The sequence below is a fragment of the Ambystoma mexicanum genome, chromosome 7p, assembly GCF_040938575.1.
Source record: "Ambystoma mexicanum isolate Mex_15411 chromosome 7p, UKY_AmexF1_1, whole genome shotgun sequence".
NCBI lineage: Eukaryota > Metazoa > Chordata > Amphibia > Caudata > Ambystomatidae > Ambystoma > Ambystoma mexicanum.
Genome location: NC_090939.1, coordinates 599,119,451 through 599,143,972, shown reverse-complemented (window position 1 = coordinate 599,143,972; position 24,522 = coordinate 599,119,451). Strand labels below are relative to the sequence as shown.

Genomic DNA, 24,522 nt, shown 5'->3' with positions numbered 1-24,522 from the left:
GTGGCAGAATGCTTTCTTTAGACTAGATAAGTAATAATGTGTGAGTATCCCCCCACCTGGGCAGCCTTTAATAGAAAAGTTAGGGAGCAACGTATGTTGTCTTTTACAGCCCAGTCCAATATTCTTCAATAACTTTGTGCTTTCTTTTAAAAGGTTCTACCACCCCAAAGTCCCTAAGAGGTCGCAGGAGAATAGGATACAAGACTACTCTGGGACCCCTTAACTACTCCTGAGGCTAGAAGATGCTATTCCTTCACCACAGTACCTTTGGTGCCGTGGCAGGGGAAGTGGCAGAGTTTCTTGGCTTTACTCAACAATTCCCTTCAAGGATGGACCCTCTTTGGAAGAAGGGGCTACTGGGATGCTGAGTCCAAGAATAAAAAGGAATCAAAGTTTTTCGGAATGGCAGCAGTTTGGCTCTTTTGTGGTGCTCTCGTTTGGTCGGCGATTTTTCTGACTTTAGAAGTCCTGTAAAAAAGAAACTTGCAGTGGTTTCTAGAAGATAAGACCCCTGGGACCCTTCAATGACTTCTGGCGGCAACTGGTGCATAGGTCACTTTTGGTGTCGGGTTTCGGAATATCGTAGTTTTCTGACTTTCAGTTCTTCTGTGCCACAGCACGCACCTCTGGATGGCTTCTGGCGACCTAGACTCGACCACTGACCTCAGACCTTCACCAAGTCTGGACCCCCGGGACATCTTTGATAGCTTCTGGTGGCGGGAAACCCACCGGTTGACCTTCCATGGTACCCAACGACTCTGGGCTCTCTTCGGTGGGAAAAAGTGTTCAGTGGTGACTACAAGGATGTCCTTTTAAATGTTCTTAGGCAATTTGGAACTTTTGCAGCTCGGGTGTCCAGCAGCACTATGCCAGGGTCCCCTCTCTTCTAGGCTGTAGACAGCAAGGGCTTCAAGCGGTCACAAAATGCACCTCTGGACTCTGGGTGACACCAATGGACTTCCCTGGCTCGAGATGTCTGGCACTCCTCTTCTGGACTTCAAAGACACCTTCTCCGGACGGCAGGCACACAGGACTGGCTTCCAGGCTACTTCGATAAAGAGTAGCAGTTTTGCATGATGGTCCCTCTTAGCTTGGGGAGACCATTTGCAGGTCCTCTCTCGATCAGTCCTTGGGAGACGAGGCAGCTTTCGGATTGTTGAAGAAACGCAGCAGCAGACTTCTCTTCCAGCTGGGCTTCAAGGAGCAGCTTCTTCCTGCTAAGCTTCGACTACAGCTACTGAACTAATTGGTAAGTGAGAGGTCCCCACATATACACATTTGTCCCTAATTCCCTCTGCCTGAGCCAGGCCCAGTCAGCCAATCGCGCAGTAGGGCATTCGTGCAGGTAGGCAGCCAATCAGGCTCACAGGCATTCAGGCCATTCACTTCACCTAGACACCCATAACAAAAGAAGTGGATTGGGGCAAGTACCCAGCCTTTCAGCACACTACACTGCATTCATGTTCGTTTCAGTCCGGGCTGTGTCATTGTGTCACACTCACACATTCACACTCAAGCATTCACACACTCACACACAGACTCACACACACACCAGACTCCATACACTCACACACACACCCACCAGACTCCATTCACACACACATACCAGACTCCATTCACACACACACACATACCAGACTCCATTCACACACACACCAGACTCCATTCACACAGGTTCCACCCCTAGGGTGTACCCACAACACCTGGGGAGGCTTCAGTCAGTGTGACAGGAGGCAGCCCCAGAGCCATATTTGGTATTTCCATCCAACATCCAGTCAGGAGGAAAGAACAGAGTCGGTGCTTCCCAGGACTTTGGGAAACAGGGTGAAAGGCAAGAGAAACCAAGAGGCCACAGGGGCCACCTTGCTTTCTGTCAGGAATCTACTGATTCCTATGGCCGGGCATGGGTATCCTAAAATGGAGGATATTCTGAGCCACTGTCAAGTCAGCATGTAGCTGCCACCAGCCCATACTCTGCTCTGTGGGCAACACACAGGTGCCCAAAAACACACATAAGGGGTACAAGGTTGTACCCTCACCGTATCCCATGGGGGACGTTCACCAAAAGATAAACGCACACAGAGAAGTGGTGGGACAAGGACAGGAGGCCCTGTCCCTCCATAAGGCTTTTCCAGCATCGCAGCTGGCCTTTGCCAAATATGGCATAGAAGTGGCCACGATAAAGGGCTACCTGGCAGCCCTTTCCTGGTTTTAAAGAATGCCTGAACAAGGTTAATTTCTTGCCGATCCAGTGGTGGCCCAGTTCCTGACGAGCATGTTTAAATATTTCCTCTGTCACCTTTTGTGATCCATGTTTGAGATTCTTTCTCCGTCAGACTTCTTACTTTAAAGACTGCTTATTTGGTAATCATGTCCTCCAGACAGGTCAGTGAATTGCAGGCGCTCTTGTTATAAGCTCCCCTTTCTGATGTTTTTCAAGGAAAAGGGTATAGATCTCCCAGCGTTTTACCCTCCACCCCATCAATCTAAGATTGTTTTGGAGGCTACACAAATTGGATCCCAAGAAGGTGCTGAGTTTTTACCTGGCCACAAGGGACTCTTTCAGGAAGGATGACCAACTATTCATTGCATTCCCACAATCCAGGTTGCTGGCAAACACTCTCTCTCTCGGTGGATAGTGCGGTGCATCTCAGAGTGCTACCAGAACACAGGTATGGAGGTGCCACCAGGGCTTAGGGCCCGCTCTACCAAAGGGATCACAGCATCCTCAGCCCTCCAGAGGGGAGTGCCTGCTAGTGACATTTTTGGCACACCAACACGGTCTTCATTGCACATGTTTGCCAAACATTGCAGCCTAGACATTCCCCAGGGGAATTGGGGGGGGGGGCACGGTGCTAGCTTTTTAGAGTGGTTCTCCAGAGTTTTTGATGTGACTTCGAACCCTCTACCACCTTGGACACTGCTTTGGGAGTATATCAAGATGAGGAATCCGTGGGAGAATGCAGTCCATTGAAGAAGAAATTTCTTACCAGTGATGTGCTTCTCCCACAGATTCCTCATTGCCCTCCCAACCTACCCTGCATGGAAGTTCATGGGTCTCCATTGTGGTCTCTTTTCACGCTTCTGTGTGTAGATGACATGAGGCAGAGTTTTATTTGCTGGTACAACAACAATTGGTTATCCAAGTTGACTGGTTTCTTCTGGTTCCATTTATAAAAAAAAATGTTAAAAAAGCAAGTGACAATTTGCTTGATGTTGTGTTTTTTTATTTTGTTAAACTATTTTATTAATTTTAACAAACAAACACAACAACCAAAAGAGACCAAACAGTGAATATCAGTCATAGCTTCCAAATGTCATATGCAGTATCCTTTTATATCCACCGCTGTCCCGTTACCCTCCCCCATCCTGAGCTAACTCCCCATCACCACCTTTGACCGCCCCATCAGTGTCTCTGCTTCTTCTTCTCCCCCTCTGTTGGCTGCCTCACTTCACACCACTGTTTCCGCGTCCACCCATTTTTGAAGGTCATGCCACCACGCTTCCACCCTTGGCCTCTTACTTGCTTTCCAGCCCATGGCAATCCTACGCTTGGCCAGTATTTAGGCCAAGTCTTGGAGTTTGCTTACATGTGCCAGCTCGCGCGGCCTGAAAAACCCTCCCAACATGCATGTCCACAAAGATTCTACCTCCAGTTTAATCCCTTTCTCAGCCAAGAGATGGGCCGCCTCCCCCAGAATCTCCTTATTTCCGGGCACGCCCAGAACATATGTATCATTCCTGCATCCACATCCCCACATTTGGGACATGTTTGTATTCCAGCATTCTTGAACCTTGCAATCCTCTGTGGGTAATATATAACTGGATTTGCTGCAACCTCAAGTTCCTAGATATTTTTTTATGGTATCTCTGAACCTTCACCCACAATCCGCCACTCATAGATTCCCCGGCTTCCTCTTCCCAGTCTCGTCTCAACTGGAGCACCTCCTTCCCCACCCTTGACATCAATAGTTCATAAATCCAGGAAACTTCATGGCCCCCTTCTGATATATCATAAAATATTTCTATGGCCGTATCGGACAGACCCTGCAGCACTATTTCTGTCCACGTATCTTTTATCTTCCGCTCCAGCCTAGTGTGAGGGATATATTGTCCTTGGTGTAGACGGTTGTCCGCCACCAGTGTCAAACTTCACCACCTTCCCCTCTTGCCATATGTCTCCTAGCGTGGCTATCCCAATCGGTTCCCAATGCTTCTGGATTATCTTCCTCAATTGTTTGTCTACTCCTTTCAATGCCACTAGAGGCATTTATGGGGAAAACAGGGTCCTGTTCCCCATGACCCGACAAGCTTTTCGCCAGATCTTCCCTCCTAAGTCTAACATTCTTGTCCTCCCATCTTGCTGTGGCTTCGGCACCCATATCCACTAGTTTAAGAAAAATGCGACACACACAGCCCTCAACAATCTAGACTCTGATGTTGAGTCTTCCGATAACCATCTAGCTACATATTGTGGTTGGCGTGCCAAATAGTAAATCTTGAAGTTGGGCAATGTAATGCCCCCTTGGTCATACGTGTTTTGCAGCTTCCATAATGCTACCCTGTTTCTAGTATTGTGCCACACGAACCCTTTACATATACTTTCGAGCTTGACAAAGAATCGCTTAGGTATCATGTATGGTATATTCACAAAGAAATGCAACAACCTAGGCATCACCACCATCTTTAGTAATGCCACTCTCCCCATCATGGTCAAAGTGAGCTTGGCCTGGAACCTCATACTGTTCTCAATATTGACCACTGCCTTTTCTGTGTTATGTTTGTATTCGGCCTTGACCGTGTGGTATACCTCAATCCCCAGGTATCTAAAGGTCCTGGTCTCCCATTGTTTTTGTAGTACCGGAAGTTCCTCCTGTGTTATCCCTTATATCTACTCAGGGGGAATATACATGATTTCTTGGGATTCACTGTTATGCCAGACAGCACCGCATATCTCCCCATTACTTCCAAGATATACTGTAGGTTCTCCTCAGGATATCGAAAATACAGCAGCATATCATCAGCATACATTGATATCAGGTGCTGATCCCTACCTCTCCAAATTGATGCCTCAAGTATATCGCCAGGGGTTCCAGTGCTAAAATAAACAACATCGCGAACCATGGGCATCCCTGTCTAGTACCCCTACTAAGTTGCCATCGATCTGAGATGGTCGCTCCCGTCCTAACTCGGGGCCATTGGTGTACTGTACAGCAGTTGTTCCCACCTCAAGTACGTGGGCCCAACCCTATACTCCTTTAAGGCCGCCATCAACCAAGGCCATTTGACCGAGTCGAAGGCCTTCATCGCATCCAATGAGATTATTGCAACCTCCAGTGGGTCCTCTTCCGTTTGTTCTATGACGTGATGTAGCCTTCTAAGATTATCCGATATACTTCTGCGTGATACATACCCGGTCTAATTGGGATGTATATATACGTTTGTTGATAACCGCTCTCAGTTTATTCGCCAACACTGCCGTGAGTATCTTGCTATCTTGGTTAAGCATGGATAGCGTTCGATATGACCCGCAGGCCATGCATGGTTTGTTAGGCTTAAGAAGTGGGATAATGAACACTTCCCTCAGGGACTCCGGCAGTATCCCCCTATCCAAAGCTTAATTTAGCATAGCTAATAGTGGGTGGAGCACCTCCACCTTGTAAGTTTTGTAGAACTCGCTAGTGAGTCCATACGCCCCTGAAGCTTTACTAGTAGGTAAAAGCTTGATCACTGCTTCTAGTTACTCCACTGTAATTGGTACCTCCAGGGCGCCTCTCTCCGCAATCCCTAATTTGGGAAGGTCAATATCCGCTAATGTTTCAATCCCCTCCACTCCGCCACCCTCCTCAACATCCCTATATAGTTGATATGATAGGTTATTTAAAATGCGCTTAATACCCAGAGGTTTCTAAGCGCCGACCCGGGGATCGAACCTATGTTGCTCTGTGTCGTCTTGCTTCCAAGGTGAGCGTGTTGCCCCTGAGCTACCCTCCCAACACAGGTTGCTGGTAAAACTCCAAAAAGCCCCTGTTAACCTCTTCTTGGGTGTCCAGTATTTGTCTGTTCATTCCCTGTACTGCTCTAATTGTTTGCCTGGGTGTCTCACTCTTATTTAGCCAGGCTAGTAGCCTGCCTGACTTGTCTTCCCCTGCGTGCTGTCTTTCCATGTTTTTTTCTAGCTCAAGTTACATAACTTCTCCCAATGCTTCCTACAATCCTGTTGCAACTGTCTTATTGTTCCAGCCTCCTCAGGGGAATGCTCGCTCTTTCGCATAATTGACTCTAGTTTCTTCTCCGCTTCATGTAGCTCATGTGATATCCCCCCCTGCAGACCTTTGGATTTGGATATTGCAGCTCCTCTTACCCCCACCTTAAATGCCTCCCATGCTATGCCGGCCGAGTCTACACTCTCTCTGTTATGTTCAAAGTACTCCACAATTTCCTTTCTTATATACTCCCTAAATATTGTATCTTTCAAAGCTTCGGCCCGGAGTTTCCATGTCGGGATCTGTGCCCTGGGTTGCGAGTATTGCCATGTTATAATCAGAGGCGAGTGGTCAGAGAGTACTCTCGCTTTGTATTCCGACCGCACTAGTTCCCCCTTCAACTCCGGTGCAGCAAATATGTAGTCCAACCTCGTATACAAGTTATGTGGGGCGGAATAGTGGGAGTAGTGCCTATCCTGCGGTTGGTGCATCCTCCACACGTCTACCAGATTAAAATCTCTCAATAGGAGCTTTAGGGATTTAGCTGCTGGGGTACGCTTGTCCACCTTCATGTCTGATTTATCTACCTTGGGGTCCAGGCTACAATTAAAGTCTCCTCCCTATATAACTGCCCCCGCCCCCATGTATGGACTGATCTTATTGTATAACGTCCTGAAGTAGCCTGTGGCATCTTGATTTGGGATATACATGTTGATTATGCTTAGCTCCCTATTTTCCACTAATCCCCTTCTTAGTACCATCCTCCTATCTGGCTCTATGGTAGACTGTAAGTTTAAAGGGGACATGCAGTGCTATCCACGTAATAACCCCTCTGGCGTACGCCAAATATGCTGACCCTATGGTGGTCCCCCTCCATTTCCTCCCCACCAATTCCTGTTTCTCTTTTAAGTGAGTCTCCTGCAATAAGGCGATGTCGATTCTCTGTCTCTTCGAGTACATTATTATTTTTATCATGACTTTATTCCTTTTTAAATAGCTATTGAGCCCCCTGATATTCCATATCGCTATCTTGACATCCCCCATCCTATCCGTAGCCTGTTCCGCCCCTCACCCCCTTCCCCTTCCCCTTCTGCAGCGATGTATAGGTGTAAGCTCGATCCATAACTGTTAACACCCCTTCAAGTCTATCAATGGTAAGACGTCGGTTCACTTATGTTATCCGCTTGGTCTCGGCCCTCCGCATCCCCCGGGCATCCCTGTGCGTCCAGCCAGCTCGCAGCTTCCTCAGGTGTCTAATAAAAAAAGCGCCTTGCCCCTGTGTATAACTTTCAATTTCGCTGGGTATAAAAGCATGTATTTAAAGCCAGATTCCCTCAGCTGTTTTTTAACTGCTACATAGTGCATTCGTCGTCTCTGTACCAGCATGGTGTAGTCCGGGTACGCTGTGACGGTCGCTGACACTCTGCTTATTGTTACTCCCTTGCGGAAATGTTCTAAGATCTTTTCTCTGTCTCTTTAGTTCAGTATCTTAGCTATAATTGCGCGAGGCGGGGCTCCCGGTTGGGGCCTTCTGAGCTGGGCCTTGTGCGCCCTTTCGACTGTGAACCCTTGAGTGAGCACACCTGCTCCTATCTCCTGTAGTAGCATGTTCTCTACATAATTTGACGGGTCTGTGTCTTCTTCTCCTTCTGGTAGACCCGTATGTTGCGTCTTGCCCAGACCTCTGCCTCTTCTGCTCAGCTTTCCAGGTTGGGCACTTGTTGCTGTAATATATGAACCTCTTTGGCATTGGCCGTGCCAATGTCTTCGTTAGTCTCCACCTTGCTCTCCAGGCCGCTTGTGCACTCAGCTAGCGTTCTTACATTCTGCCTTAAGAGGTTTATGTCCACACTGACCGCATCTATTTTGAATTCCAGAGTGGTTTTCAGTTCTGCCATGGCCGAGTCGATTTTACTCCCCCATGAAGCCTTCAGCTCAGCTATGGCCTCTAATATCTGATGATCATCACGCTGTGGGGCGGGTATCCCCCGTGCATCTCCTTTTGCCTGTGCAGACACATCCGGTGACACTGGTGGTTTGGTGAAAATATCCATCGTAGGTTGCTTCCCCTTGACTTTGTTAGTTTTGGACGCCATCTCCCTAGTCATTTCGGTAGCCTCCACAGTGCTGTATTACCTCGATGCTTCCCAAGCCCCCCTCTCTCTCCTGTCTGAGAGCTTCTTGTGTCCAGTATGTCGGTCCTGCGCTGGCTGCCGGTTGATTGTGCGTTCATCTGCACCTTTCGTGATGTCCGCACTATAGTTTAAGGAGTTAATGCGCTGGTTATGGGTGTGTGAGCCATGCGCACGTCCCTCAACATGTCGCTGCATGAGGCATCATGCACTAATGTTTTGTCCTCCAAGTGCTGCGACTCAAGTAGCAGGTAGCATCTATCGTATCCGGAGCGTGCTGCAATCCTTGCCCACAACGTGTCTGACCCGCAGGCTGATGTCTCTTGTGATATAGACACACTCTGCCTTATCCCCAACATGATTATGTTTTCAGGTGCTGCAATGCGGTGCGCTCCAGCCAACGCATGTAGCCAGTGTCAGGATTACATTTATTTGCTTCCTCGCAGCCTTTGTGGAGTGCTTTCGTTCCATTTCTCTGAAGTGCTGCTTAATCCCAGCTGAGACAGGGGCAGGCGAACAGTGGACAAATGCCGTACGGCTTGCCTAGAGGGTGAAATGCACAACCCAGCTCTCGTCTGTATTGCTGAGTTGAAGGTGATCACCTGCCATATCCAGGTCAGGAGTGCGCTGGGAGCTCAAGTCTCCACTGCGCGATAAGCAGTAATGGGTTACTGGGTACTCCCGGGAGCGCTTGTGTTGTTATTCAACCAGAACTATATGGAAGTCACAATGAGGTTCATGGAGTGAGCGCGTATACTTACGTGCCGTGATATAATGTCACAACGTAGCAGCTGAGCCCCTGTGTTCTCTGCTTCTTTTGTATTCTTTCCCACGTCATTGAACTCTGCAGCGTCCCGTTGTTACAATCTTTCTAACCTCTGTCTGCGCACCGAGTCTGCTTTGCTCGGAAGACCGAGCTTCACATTATTCTATCTGCGCCTCACTGATCAGCCGCATTATTTGTTCTACCATGTCGGCTTCGCTTGCAACCCCACGGTTGCCACACTCTTTCGATCTTCCCTCATAGGATCGGCTTTGCTGTACATTCCGGCGAATCCTTCCGTTATTTCAACAGCGCCACACTATTCAGCCCTTCTCATTGTTCTCTGAAAGACGCCATTTTGTTACTTCGGTCACAGGGTGCGTTCCAACTTCACTGCCTCTGCACTTTCTCTCCCTCTTGCATGATTTGAGTCAGACCTTGCACCTTTGCATGCCCGCCAACTTCATGGTGCTGTAGCTTTAAATCCACGTTTCTTGATTGGCTTTAGAGAACCTATTTTTGACGGATCATCTCCGGATCAGCAGGAGTACACAGAATGCATGTCCTAGTCCGTGGCCACCCACCACTTGCTATTGTTGATTGATTTTAATAAAATCTCCCATACCTATCGATGCATGTTCCCATTCGCAGGCTGAGCCAGGGGATGGGAGGGGTTGGGCGGGGGTCAGGTGAGGAACTGAGATAAGGTACGTAGTGCATCCCTTTAGTACGCCAATCAATGTCACGTCCGTTATCGACGAGTGACGCAAGCCGGATACAAGCCATTCGAGAGACTGTCGAGCACCACTACGCCCACTCTTGAAAACATTTCCAAGCAGCTGGCGCTGAGGAATCTGTGAGAGGAGAATCCATAAAATGAACATTGCTGGTAAGTAAGTTCTCAATTGGTGGGCTTGGACTTGCTTCCAGCCTGGATTTTAGATAAGAGGATGACTTCTGCAGCCATTTCTTTAGATCAGCGTTGGAGCCAAGAATCCCTCCTAGAAAAACAGCCAACTGAAGATCCAAAGACTACTGAAGAGGCCTGGCATCCATTCCTGCGTCTGGCCCATTGAAGCCTTGTTGGACTACCTGATATCCGAAGACCCTGAGCGGTGCTTCAGCCCTTGGACTAGTGGGATTAACTAATCTGAACGCATTCCTGAGGATCCAGCCATCCTAAGCCTTTGGAAGTGTTGCTGGACTACCCAGTAGACTGACCTGCTTTCTCGTGGGCTACCTCGCCAGTACAGTCAATGTTCCACGGTTGCACCCAAAACTTTGTTAGTCGGCAGCTCATGCCACAAGTCACATTCCCTCTGAATTTCTGCATCCCAGCAACAAGGCATCCTGTCCTAGAGAAGTTTGTGATCGCAACTGAAAGGACGTGAATCGTCGCCTGTGTGCGGAGATCGTCTGTGGAACTTGCCTTTCCTGTCCTATGAAGTGTCCTGAAGAGGCCTGCATCAATGATTCTTGCATTCCTTAATCGCCAGGGCTTGCATCGTGCAGCTTTACCCGACCGGAAGAATCCTTTCACCAGCAGCTCCTGGACACCTCTCACTGGAACCAGCGGTGGGAAATCCAACCTCCAGCGACACCCAGACAATCGACTAAGTCATCTGGGAAAATCAGAGTATGGGGGTGTGGCGCTAAGTAACGGCAGTGCATCTGTCCCCCCTCACCCCCTCCGTAGGATAGCATTCTGAACAAGTCCCTTTGTCGCCTAATCTTCCATTCCACTGCCTTTTGCTCATCGAACCTGGGTAGTACCTTCTGAAATAAATACAAAAGAACAGTTACTTACCGTAGAAAAATTGTTGAATAGTATTTTAATCCACCACCAACACAATTAAATCATAACGTACCTACAGAGACTCCATTCTGGGAAGAAGTATTGTGGTCCCTGTGACTTTTGGGCACCAGGGTCCCATTCATTTTAAGGATTGGACTGCTTAAGTTAGGGAATTATCTATTGATCTGGTTCCACCATTAACTGCATTTCATTTACTTACCTGCTTGCTGAATGTTATTTTAATCCATTTATGAACCTACAGTGAATGTATATATTTGTATGATAGTGTTGTTCAATAATATTACCTCTCAGTTTCAATTTTCAGTGTGTGCAGAAGGCCTAGAATAAACCAAATTGAATTATGTTGTGCTATACTGTGGGGACTCATTGAGGGTCCCTGAATCCACACACTCCCACTGCTCTCCATTGCTACCTTGATTGGGTTTGATAACCTCTCAGTTCCCTGCTCATTAGAAGTAGGGTGATGGCCTAAAATCTGTCCACCAGGCCAGATTCTAGAAATCCATTTTAACAGATTGACGGAACGGGACTGCAGGGCAATGAGGGACTAATAGTGCAATAATGGGGCTCAGGGAGATGGCCCCCTCCCCCTTTGAAAATTCTGGACAAGAAGGAAGAGCAAACACACACCCTTTGCATTCAGGACATAGTTCACTCCATATGATTTGGATAGAAGGCTGATGTGGCTAGTACTCTGCACTTTAAAAACAAATTATAAACGCACTTAATTTTACTGACTCAGTGATTGTAGGTATTATACATATTAGCCCCCTTTTTTGGCATTGCCTGACAATATTTTGGGAATGGTGTTCTACGCGTTGCATTGCTTACTGATGCTAAAAGCACAATTATTTTGCCACCAGTATTTTGCAGAATTAATTTTCTTTCAGCAATGAAACCACAAATAAGCCAGAGGTCCAAGAAAACAAAAAGTTGAAGGGTTTTATGAAATGGGACTGTAGAACCTTTAGAAATGCAATTGAGCCCCAATATGAACATGTTCAGATCACCCAGGTTTGGCTTTCCATAAGCTTGGCCAGTAGGATAGGATTTAGAGCAGAATCTCCCTTTCAGCACGCCTTCTGATTGATCATCTTGTCCATTGGACTTGTGGTGACTGCTAAATTCTATGGTTGTGAGGAGGAGGTTGGCACATTTTGCCACATGTTTAGTTGTCCCAGAGTATGTTTTTTTTGGCTGGAAACACTTGACGGTATCAAAAGGGTACTGGAAGAGCAACCATGATACATAGACATGAAATGGTGATTCTGCACTTTTTCTATGTTACTGGGCTTTACACCACACACCGCTGCCATTTGCAGGTCTACAAGTGCTCTGGTGCATCTGAAAGGGAGGAGGGTGACTTAGGTAGGAGAGTGTTAGGGAGAATTCTCATTCTAATGCTAATTTCCCTTACATAGTGAGTCCCTCAGCAGCTGGATTTCTGGAGTTTATTTTTTCCACTGGTTAAGAGTGTGAGCTTTTCCCCCACTCTTACCTGTGTTTTGCCATGTGTATTTCATCTGTTTTTGTGATTATGGACTCTGGAGTACACCACTTCAGTAGCCCCACTCTTTTGTGTGTTACACAGCACCTTCGGTGCAGTGACACAGGGTTGTCATTTAGACTTCCCACCCACTCCATTTCTGGGGCTGACTACTGTCCCCCAGAAATGGGTAAAGTTGCCATTAACTTTACATAATCATTTAACCACAGATCCAGTACACCCCATCTTACAAGGCGTATTGGAAAGGGTTCATTCTTAGCCCTTGTTATCTATACCTCGTGGAGCATTGTTTCGCTCCCTTAATATTAAGACTTGGCTGGTGGCAGTGGTACCTACCCTAATTTTCCTACTGCGATTATATTACATAACGTGGTAGTGTTTTAGGCTATTTTAGTAGCCTCGAACTTTAAACCCGCTAGCCCAAATTCTTTTTATTTCAGCTCCGGGTGGGTTTAATCGCCATTTCTTTTTGTTAACATCCTTCTTTGGTCTTTCTTTGTGCGGAAAACCAGGTTTGCCTCCTTGGTTTGCCGACCTTTGGCGGGCTTCTGACCAGAAGCCCTCCTTTGGCGTCTGGGTGTCTAGGTGGGCTGAATGTGAGGGAGGGGTGTAGTCACCCCCTGCGCAGGGTCTCCTTGGAGACCCAAGTCGCACTTTGTGTTGATTGGCTGAGGTGGTTGTCCGGGCTGGGCAACCCCCTTGCTGAGTGATTGACAGCCAGGCTGAGTGAATGGGGGATTTTGGCATAAAAGGCAGGACTCTTGAGCTAGAAGGTAGTCGCCACTGGAACTGCAAGGAACCGAAGAGAAGCGCAGAAGAAGACGGCTGCTGCAACCCTGAGTCCCGGTGAAGCCCTGCTGCGATCCTGAGCTATCCACCCCTTCAACGAATAAGAGAAGATCCAGTCCGGAGTCTTCTTCCCTTGAGCCTGGTGGGATCAACCAGCTCGTCTTTTCTTCAGTCAGAGAATCCTCTCCTGGGTCGAAATCACTGCTGTGCTGTAGTGGTCCGGATAGCCATCAGAAGAGCCCTCTCCTGATTTAAAGGAGCGCACCCGTTATTCATCGTTGTCTTTTTCGCTGCTGCTGGCCTCATCCCTGGGTAGTGCAGATCGCTCCAGACGTCGTCCTTCTTGTCACCACGACTGAAGACGCAGGAACCGTGAGTCTGCAGGAACTACCAGGAGCAACTGCCGTGGCACCAGCTTTTCTCCAACGGAATAAGGTACTGTGCACTCTTGGTCATTCTCTCCGTCTGACCAGCCGGAATCGGGATGAACCCTTTTCCTCCACGAAGATTTGTTCTTTCTTCCCTCCCTCTTATAACTTTTCCTTCCATTTGACAATCTTTACGAACTCTTGGCATTTCGAAATGTTCAACGTGTGATCCTCGGCAACTGAGCATCTGCTCCTTTGACACTGGTGCAGGCCTATTGACTTTAATCTGTATCTTTGAATAAGTCCTCGCGTCTCATTGCATTAAAAATGTATTGCCTATGATTTTTATTCACTTTTCCCTCGTTTGAAATTCTAAAGTACAAAGTATGTTTTAACTTTGTGAGCATTTCTATTCACGGGTACCCATTAGTATCGCAACACCGGTCTGTCAAATCCTAATGTACTTACCTTGAATTTCCTGGAACAAGTGGAATTGGTTGTGTGTAGTGTATTTTACGTGTGGTTTCGAATGTATAGAAGTGTACTGTTTTATAACAGATGGTTTAAAATAAATGTACCTATATTTTTTACCTGAAACCTTGAGTCAGTGTTTGCTTGAGTCACAGTATTTGTGGTCCTTTGTGTAATCTCTACTACTGCTCATTTACTCTTGATCAGTCTGGCTGCTCCACTACTGCTACCGCTTTAACAGTGTATTACAGGCTTGTACCAAAGGTGAACTTGTATTCTCCAGCATGGGGTCTGGCATGGATTCACATGCTCATGAATATTCCCCGTCGTCAGGCTGGGAATCCTCGGTAAAGAAAAAACCAGTATCAGTTTCGTTTCTGATCTGTCTTTCGTAGTAATAACCAATCACTGGTCTCTGCGTCATACTGACCACAGCCAATGACTGCCCTCTACCTAAGCACCGCCTCTGGCAGCCATCTTCAGATTTTTACCGCACGTTCATGTGTTGGGATCCTCGTGCTATTGCTCTCGAGCGTTAGTGCTATTTTTCGCGCTTTTTCACAAAAAACTTCGATTCTTTCGGTCAAAAGAGCCTCAAGCTCCACCGATCCTACATCCGATCAACGGGGACCCGTGTCGGATTCATCTGTGCCCCTCAAGGGTGAAGATTTCGTCGAGCTACGCTTCGGAGGACTCCAGAAGCTTCTCAGGCCCGGTCTCGGAGATGGCCCAGGAGAAGGGAAGCTCGACGCCCGGAAAGCTGTTCAGGGTCTGCCCTGGATGCCAGCTGCAGAACGTCTTCAAGGAGGACGAACACTCTTTCTGCCTTTACTGCTTTCATGAGGACAAGACGCACGTGGAGAAGGACTGTGCGTTTTGCGGCAACATGTCGGAACGGACCATGAAGGACCGCCATCAACGTCTCGCCAACTGGCTGGAGGGTAAGAGCCCGTCTGGCGAGAAGAAGAAGAAATCCGAGCGGTCTTCTAAGACCTTTGAGGGCGCCCCGGCGACGGGGGCCCAACATAAGGCCAAGCACCGCGAGTCCGCTGGCACCGGGAGCGCCGAACGGTCGGGCTCTACGGGCGCCAGGCAGGGCGCACCCTCCCCGGCACCATCAACCACGAGCCAACGCTCTGGGTCGGGTAAGAGGAAGGCCGAGCACCCGGCGAAGCTCCTGGAGAGGCCCCGGTCGAGCTCTAAGGCAGAGGAGGAGCGTGGCAGTGCCCCCTCCCTCAAGGATAAGGCGGTGAGCGCACCTAAGGTGGTGAAGGCCTTGATCCATCCGACCAAGCCCTCTATCGAAACGGTCGCGGCGGCCCTGGCTCAGCCTGTGGTGGCTACACCAGTGGTGGCGACCTCAGGGCCCAGAATCTCCCTGCCTCCTCGGAGGGAGTCTTCCTTTGTGCCCATCGATAGGACCCCCGTGAAACCCTCCGTGGGGAAGAAGGGGGGGCAGGGCGTCGTCGTAGATTCGGCCTCAACCTCAGAAGAGGAGCTGATCGAGGTCTTAAGCCACGGCCTAGGCGTGGAAGAAGGCCAGCCCGTCGGAATGGACCCCGACGCAGGTGACGACGACGACATCGTCGAGGATACCGACGGGGCCCCTGCTCGCCCGTCGGATTCCCCTCTGCCAGCGCCGCAAGACAACTCGGCGGCCATTTTGTTGGCCATACAGTCCTTATGCTCCGAGATAAGGACGAGGCTACCGTTACCGACGGAGGAACCTCTCCCGTCGGGGGATCCAGAACCGGGACCTTCTGGTGTTCCCCCTACCAAGAAAAGAAGGATCCATCCACCACCTCCTTTTCAACCGTCGCGCCCCGTCCAGCCCTCCTCCCCGTCCACCCGAGGGGATGATACGGGGACTGACACGGCAGCGACGGGTACGGACGACGAGGCATACGACGAGGATTTTCCGTCGTCGCCTCCCACCAGGGCTTCTCCGCCCGACGAGATCGGATCTTTCCACTCCATGATCTCCAGGGCTTCCGAGCTTTTCCAACTCTGCCCTGAGGAGAAGAAAAAGGAAGGCTTCCTTTATCAGCGGCGCGAGGCCAAGAGGAAGACGGTCCTCGCAGTGCCTCTGTTGGACGACATTTGGGATGAGGGCCTTTCCCTCCTCAAGAACCCTTCCACGACGCCAACTAGAAGAGACCGGTACGAGAAAAAGTACCGGGTCCCGGACACGGCCCCCCTATGCCTCCGGGCGCAGCCTACCCCGGACTCCGTCGTCTCCGCGGCAGCCAGGAAGAAAGCGGGGGGGGGTGCGGCCTCCACATCGACTTCCCCGCCGGACGGCGAGGGAAAGAAATTGGATGCTATGGGACGTAGAGTCATCTCGCCGGCAGCGACGACGATTAAAGCGGCCAACGCCTTGGCTATCGTGGCCCGCTACGACAGGGAGCTCTGGTACAAGATAGCTCCCCTGCTGGATTTTCTGCCGGACGACAAGAGGGCGGAGGCCCTTGAGATCCTGCAGGAAGGTGAGGTGGCGTCGGACCACGCCATCACCGTGGCGACGGACATCGCCGACACTGGGTTCCGCCAGCTGGGCAACGGCGTTTGCCTTCGACGTCGTGGATGGCTCAAAGCTACGGACTTTCGGCAGGACGTCCAGACCAGAGTCCTGGACATGCCCTTCGACGGGAACAACCTGTTTGGGAAGACAGTGGACGATTCCCTTCAGGCCATCAAGGCGGATACTGAGACGGCCAGGGCCCTTGGAGTCCTGCAGCAACGACGAACGCCCTTTCGGAGCGGCGGAGGCAAGGGCGCCTCCAAAGGTTCCGGCGGCGGTTTCGCTTCCTACCGTCAAGCGGCCCGCTCGTCGTCGCAAGAGGCCTACAGAGGACGAGGCAAGTCTAGCGGACCCCGCCGTCGTCGCCAAGGAGGTCAAGGCGGCAAGGCCGCGTCCAAGCAGGATTGAACCGGCCGTGGGGTCGGGCCCCCACCGAAGCACCCCGGTGGGAGGCCGGCTGGCGGGCTTCGTCGGCGTGTGGGAGTCCATCTCCACCGACCGTTGGGTGCTGGACGCCCTGGCCCGGGGCCACGCGCTCGAGTTTCAAAGAAGGTGCCCGCGCGTCCCCCCCGTGGCCAGGAAAGAACTTCACGTCCCTCAACTTCTCCTGGAGGTAAAGGCGATGCTCAGAAAGGGCGCCATCGAACTCGTCCCAAAGAGGCTTCGGGGCTCCGGAGTCTACTCGCGATACTTCCTCGTGAAGAAGAAGACGGGAGGATGGCGCCCCATCCTAGACCTGCGACGTCTGAACAAGTTCATCAAGGCGCAGAAGTTCCGGATGGTCACCCTCCAGCACGTCCTGGGTCAGCTGGAGGAAGGAGACTTCCTATCGTCGTTGGATTTGGAGGATGCCTACTTCCACATTCCCATCCTAAAGGGGCACCGAAAATTCCTCAGATTCGTGGTCCAGGGGCGTCATTACCAGTTCAAAGCCCTTCCCTTCGGACTACGGTCGGCACCCAGGGTATTCACCAAGTGCCTCGCACCGGTGGCGGCGCAGCTGCGCCGCGAGGGGATTCACGTCTACCCCTACCTGGACGACTGGCTCATCCGCGCCAAGACGAGGGAGCTCGCCGTGGTCCACACGGCAAGGACCGTCCAACTCCTCACGGACCTGGGATTCTCCGTGAACTACGCCAAATCCCACCTGGTGCCCGCGCAAGTCGCACTGTTTCTGGGAGCGAGGCTCGACACAGTGTCCCTTCTGGCCTCCCCGTCGGAGGAGAGGACCAGGACCATCTTGGGCAAGGTGCAACGGATGTTGGTGGCCGACGCGGCCAAGGTGAGGTCCATCAAGTCCCTCCTCGGGATGATGTCTTCCTGCATCTACCTCATTCCCATGTGCAGGCTCCGGATGCGCCCGTTGCAAGAATTCCTGGATGCGCGCTGGATCCAGACGACGGGCAGCTTCGAGGAAAGGATCAAGCTCGACGAGAGTTTCCGACGAGCGATACGGTGGTGGGGCACCCGCGCGCATCTGACGGCGGGCATGGACTTCCAGACCCCAGCCCACCAGGAGACTGTGACCACGGATGCCTCCCTCGAAGGGTGGGGAGCGCACACCGAAAATCTGCACGCAAGAGGACTCTGGCTCCCGACGGAGAAGTCCCTGCATATCAACGTCCTGGAGCTCCGTGCAGTGTTTTGGGCCCTCAGGTCCTTCCTTCCGTCCCTCAAGGGCAAGGTGGTGAGGATCTTCACCGACAACACCACCACCATGTTTTACATCAGGAAACAGGGCGGAACCAGGTCCCCAGCGCTGTCCAAGGAGGCGCAGGACCTGTGGCATTGGGCCGTCGCCCAAGGGATTTTTCTGGTGCCGTTTCATCTGGCAGGGATAAAAAACACCATCGCCGACTCACTCAGCAGGGAGCTGCGCTCGTGCCACGAGTGGGAACTACGGCAGGATCTGGTGGATCGCCTCTTCCGACGGTGGGGCACACCCCAGATCGACCTGTTCGCGACGGCGACGAACACCAAGTGCCGGAGGTTCGCCAGCAGGTTTCCCCAGACGAGGAGCATGGGCGATGCTTTCTCGTTCCCCTGGGAGGGCCTGTTCCTCTACGCGTTCCCTCCCTTGCCTCTGCTAATCCGGCTCGTCAACCAGCTCAAGAGGTCACGGTGCAGGATGATCCTCGTCGCACCTGCGTGGCCGAGGCAGATATGGTTCCCGGACCTTCTGGACTTGTCAGCGTCCCCGCCGATCAAGCTGCCGGCGGACGCGGATCTACTCTCCAGGGAAGGAGGCGCCATCCTCCACCACGACCCGAAGTCGCTGAACTTGCAGGCCTGGCTCCTGCAGCGCTAGAGTTTGGAGGATACGACATACCGGCCGATTGCAGAGAGGTTCTTGCAAAGGCCAGGGCGTCCTCGACTCTTAAATGCTACGGACACAAATGGAAGAGGTTCTCTGTCTGGTGCCACGCACAGAAGATTAACCCTCTACGGATTACGGCTCCCCAAGTACTGCCGTACCTGCTGACGCTGGCCAAAGCTGGTCTGGCACACGCGTCCATCAAGATTCATCTTGCTGCGATCTCCCGATACACCAGAACCACGGGGCGGACGTCCTTGTGGTCTCATCGTCTGGTGAAGGAGTTCATGAAGGGACTGTTCAGATCGTTCCCGCCGGTGAAGGCTCCGGCCCCGGCGTGGGAGCTCAACGTGGTGCTGACCAAGCTCATGGGACCTCCGTTCGAGCCTCTGCACTCGGCCCCGTTGAAGTTTCTATCGTGGAAAACAGCTTTTCTTGTGGCCATCACCTCCGCACGACGAGTGGGAGAGATCCAGGCCCTTTCCTGCAAGGCCCCGTACTTGACTTTCCACGACACGAGGGTAGTGCTCAGGACGCACCCCTCCTTCATGCCCAAGGTGCCGTCGGACTTCCATCTCAACGAACCCTTGGTGTTGCCTGTGTTCTTCCCGTCGCCTTCGTCGCCGGCTGAGAGGACTTTGCACTCGCTGGATGTGGCTAGAGCGCTGAAGTTCTACGTAGACCGCACGAAGTGTTTTCGGAAGACGTCACAACTCTTTGTGAACTTTGGACCTGTCAATCAGGGGAAGGCTCTCTCGAAGGCTTCCATTTCCAGATGGCTCTCCGGCTGTATCATGTACTGTCACCGGTTGGCAAACCGACCGCTGCCTGGCCGTCCGAGAGCCCATTCCACCAGAGCGATCGCAGCTACCACGGCGTTCCTATCTGGTGTGCCCCTGCTGGACATATGCAGGGCTGCTACGTGGAGGTCGACGCACACCTTCACGAAATTCTACTGCGTCGACCGGGATTCCAGGGAGGAGTCCAGGGTCGGCCAAGCAGTGCTGCGCAACCTGTTCGCCTGAGGTGAGCCTGGTGAGGAGGTAAGATGCTTAATGTTGAGTTGATGTGATGCTTAATGTTGAGCCTTTGCCACCTCCCGTGGTTGTGCATGTGTGTACTGCTATGTATTCTTTATTCATGAGCATGTGAATCCATGCCAGACCCCATGCTGGAGAAGGAACAAGTTACTTACCTGTAACTGTTGTTCTCCAGCATGGGTCTGGCATGGATTCACATGCGAACCCTCCCGCCTACCCCTCTGCGGCTCTTCACTTGGTCATACTGCCACTTCACGTGCTTCCAAATCTGAAGATGGCTGCCAGAGGCGGTGCTTAGGTAGAGGGCAGTCATTGGCTGTGGTCAGTATGACGCAGAGACCAGTGATTGGTTATTACTACGAAAGACAGATCAGAAACTGATACTGGTTTTTTCTTTACCGAGGATTCCCAGCCTGACGACGGGGAATATTCATGAGCATGTGAATCCATGCCAGACCCATGCTGGAGAACAACAGTTACAGGTAAGTAACTTGTTCCTTACCACTTGTAGTCTTAATTGTGTGTAGTGGTCCCTAAGGGCACTAAACAGGATTCTGCCTAACTGAGAGCGAAAGAGTAAAATGTTTTAAGCGATCATCTAGGGAGAAAGCAAGGACTTGAAAGTGGCTGCTGATTGATCAGCAAATCCTGTGTGCCGATATTCTGGAAAAAGCAGAGGATGAAAGAATGGGTGGATATCCCATCTAGACATGCAAATTATGGAGAGAACATGTTCAAAATATCTCATGTCAAAGCAAAATATGATGAATTTTGGACCTCGTTATCAGAACTGTACATAGGAAATCCAATCAGTCTAGTTTTGTGGAAATATTTTGTCTGTTGTGTAACTTTGTCATCGCTCAGTGTCTCTTCAGTGTGGTTTACTGTTGTCCCCCTTCCCACTATTGGTATTGTGTGTGTGTGTGTGTCACCAACTGCAGTATTTATTTTATTAAATGCAGTTCTTAAAGACCTCCCATATATTGTTGACAATAGCGGGGCACAAAGGTGGCCATCAAATGTTGAGTCTTAAGGAGTTGCTATGTAGTCTGTCTTCTATTCTGTATTGGTTGTTTTTGTTCCGGTTAGAGTTGTATGATCTTTGTTAAAACTAATAAATATTATAGTGCACAAATAATTGTAAAAATCAAATATGTTTAATTATGGGGATGATTGAAGTTTAAACAAATGTTCTTTTTTTAAAATTTTATTTAGGAACTGTGACAAACCAAGATTAATCGAAGCACTAAAAACGAAGCGAATCCGTGACATTGCCTGTGGCAGTTCACACAGTGCTGCAATCACTTCCAGTGGTGAGCTCTACTCCTGGGGCCTTGGAGAATACGGTCGACTGGGACATGGTGACAATACCACACAGCTGAAACCTAAGATGGTAAAAAAGTCCTTTGTTTGATCTAGCACAGAGTGCAGCCCTGAAAGCTTGGCTGGTTTGACATATACACGTGTGTACAGGCGCTTTATAAATGCCATATCATATTGTGTTAATGATCAGTACTGCAGTTTGATGACAATTGGGGATTACAGGTCCTTATAGAGTCTACCCTTTCCTTCTGACTTTTGTCTAAAGAGCTTTCCAGTGCTTTGAGAGCAAACAAGAATTCCTCTCTGTTGAGCTGGATACCCACTAGCTTAACTGGCTTTTTGAAATTGACTGTCATTCTGCAATCCTGGTTACAATCATGAATTTATAGCCCCCCTTGTCACCACACTGCCCAACCAAATGGCCTCTGCCTGGCGTAGATAAGTGGTTAAATGACACCACTCAGGCTAATGCCAGTTCATATTGTCTTGAAAGAATGTAGGCCACTTGTGTGCAGAGTTCTCTGTTCCCAATGGATACTAAATAGTCTTAGTGAGCACCAAATAAGAATTAGATCTCCATAATTAAGTCTGACCGCTAGAACATGTCATCTCAACCTACAGTTACTTATCCTATTCACTGATTGAAGTACAACATGCTTGCCCACAGCCAGAAGTGTGATTCTCCCAATGATGTATGCCATGAATGGCAAATGACTAGGATACAAGCCCCAGGAGGGGCTTACGTCAATTAAAGATTTTATTTTAAGATGTTGAAGCTACAGGGAAAGGTCCAGTGTCAAGTGCAGTGCAAGCTACGACAGTATATGACCACAGTGCTTTGCAAATGGGAACTGAGGGTCCTGGGGATGCTCTGTTCTAAGTGAGTCTGCAAATTGTCAAGGACTACTGGATTTGAGCAAACGACTGTTTTCACTCTGGGTCATTCTTGAGCATGATTGACAAGGTGTACTTCATTCCGTGGGGTGGCATCCAGGCATGGAAGTTATTTGGAAGGTCTTGGCCTATCACCGGAGAAACACAGATTGCTGATGTTTTGCCAGGACCTTCAATTTGTACACATTAATAGTTTTCTTTTTTACTCCACAGTGCCTTGAGTTCAAAGCACCACATTCAGTGGCTTGCTTTTCTGCCTCAGATTCCTTATCTGATAGATATTCCCTCCAGCTTTGCTGTTTTGGAAAATGTTTCATAGGGGGCGTAGTGGACCTCGACCTCTGGCCGTCGACCATCGATCCGTCTTACTCAGCGTCTGGTCGTTGGCTCCGGGCGTGATGTGTCGTATAAGTAGCGCGTCGCTACGCCCGACCTCAGTTCCTTTTTTCCGCGCGTTAGCACGCTTCTGTAGGAACACAGAGCTTAGACTCTCAACGTTTTCATCAGAAAACATGTATTTTTTCGTAAATCCCCGACGTGAAATGTCAGTGGCACGGGTGTCTGGTTTCAAGCAGTGTTCCGATTGTGGCACCAAGATGTCCCTTACCGGCCCACACAAGTTGTCTCTGGAACCTCGGCATGGGTCACAAGACTGACTAGTGTTCGTGCGCCAAGATGCAACCGAAATCCCTTCGCGACGGGGCTGCAAAACTCACTTTGGGTCGACCGCCCTCAAAATCTCTAGCACGGTCGATGGTTCGGCCTTCATAGGCCGAAAACGAGAGGCATATCCCCGAGAAACACCAGCAAAAGAAGAAATAATCTCACTCGAGGAGCCACTCTTCCTCGTCCCGAAAAAAGAAAAGGTGCCATTGTTGTCGATGGAAAAGGGTTAGCAGTCGGCTGGGCCTACCACCCAACAGGAGTGGGAGGACTTCAAATCCTCGATGCTTGAAATGTTCAAGCAGCATGCTGCAGTTGACCCAGCTCCCACCCCCACGCAGGATGCCTAGGAGCCAAGAGCGGTGCTTAGTGTACCTGACCCCTCTAGTGCCCCGGTACCGACTATGTCAGCACTGATTACTCTTTCGACGTCGAAAGAAATACTATGGAAGCCGGATTACCTCCGTGCGTCCAGGATGTTGACGCTACTGCGTCTCAATCAACACCGACATCCACCATCACAGCTGCGAAATATAAACCCTCAACGTTGACGGTTGTCGACAAAGTCTTTACAGCACAAACCCGGTCGGAATTTTTCGAGACCATGGCGGGTATCTTCGACGTTTACACCGCTGATGACCAAGATGTCGACCCAATGTTCTTGGGTTCAGGTAGGGTTGTCTATTTTGACGACCAGAGTAAACAACTTCAACTAGCTCAAGGCCTCCAAGACGCCAGTGGTCTGGACACTTCGCCTGACCTAGAGGTTCAGCAGTGAAAAAAAGGAGATTAGTAGGCACACTACCTATTATTTTCAATAGGGAATCAACGTTCTCAATTGTGAGAGATAATATTGATATTATTTTAAGGAGCGGGGGAGGAAACGTGACCCTGGCGCAGGATCACTATAACATATATGTAGAAAAAGAAATGAGGATCCAAAGTTAGGAGCCCTCCCGTCCCCTGCACTCTATTATAAATCCATCAACTAATGGTTCATTGAAGGTAAGTGTATTGGTTGTAATAATTCAATAATATATGGGTATATTAATAATGGAAATAATCATTCAAAAGTTAAGTAGAAAGAACCCAAAGAGGTTTTAATTGTAGTCACAATTGATTCACCATTAAAACTTAAAATAAAAAGAGCCAAGTTAGCTGTCAACAGAATATAATGATGAGCAATGATAATCCATGTATACAATTCAGAAATGGCTGACGCGTTTCGGGATACACATCCCTTCTTCTTGAGCCAAGTGGTTTAGACTGAAAAACATAAATAAAATGAAGACTCTTTCAAACCTTTGTTCTTCACAACAACATAATGACTCTGCATAGGTATGTTAAAATTAGACATAACATTGTTCATTAAACATACATGTATTGATGCATCATTCCGAGTATAGTGCCAAAGGCATTGTAACATGCTAATCCAACATATCCCGAGTATGATAAACTCCACTGTAGCCACTGTACATCAATGTGTTCACTACATGCCCCAAGATCTATCAATTGCAGTTGCACACTGTCTTCAAAGAATGCAACACTCCATCTATTGTTTCGAGTGGGCATACCTTAAATGTAGAGGGGGTGAAGTATAAGTCTTCCCCTGGAAGTGGTGAGTTGGTGTGTTACAATTCTTCTCACACCGGAAAAAGAGAGAAGCTCCTCTCCTGAGTACCAAGCACCTAAAGTAAAAAATGGAAAATATGTAT

The 24,522-nt window shown here is 49.7% G+C and overlaps 1 protein-coding gene across 4 annotated transcripts in view; it reads left to right on the top strand.

Moving 5' to 3' along the window:
- HERC2 (HECT and RLD domain containing E3 ubiquitin protein ligase 2) overlaps nt 1-24,522 on the top strand; it is a 2,956,340-nt gene that overhangs the window by 1,855,043 nt on the left and 1,076,775 nt on the right. For all 4 annotated transcript variants that reach the window (XM_069636605.1, XM_069636607.1, XM_069636603.1 and 1 more), the window contains exon 61: nt 21,143-21,320. In XM_069636605.1, the coding sequence (XP_069492706.1) occupies nt 21,143-21,320 (178 nt within the window). The remainder of the gene's footprint in view (nt 1-21,142; nt 21,321-24,522) is intronic.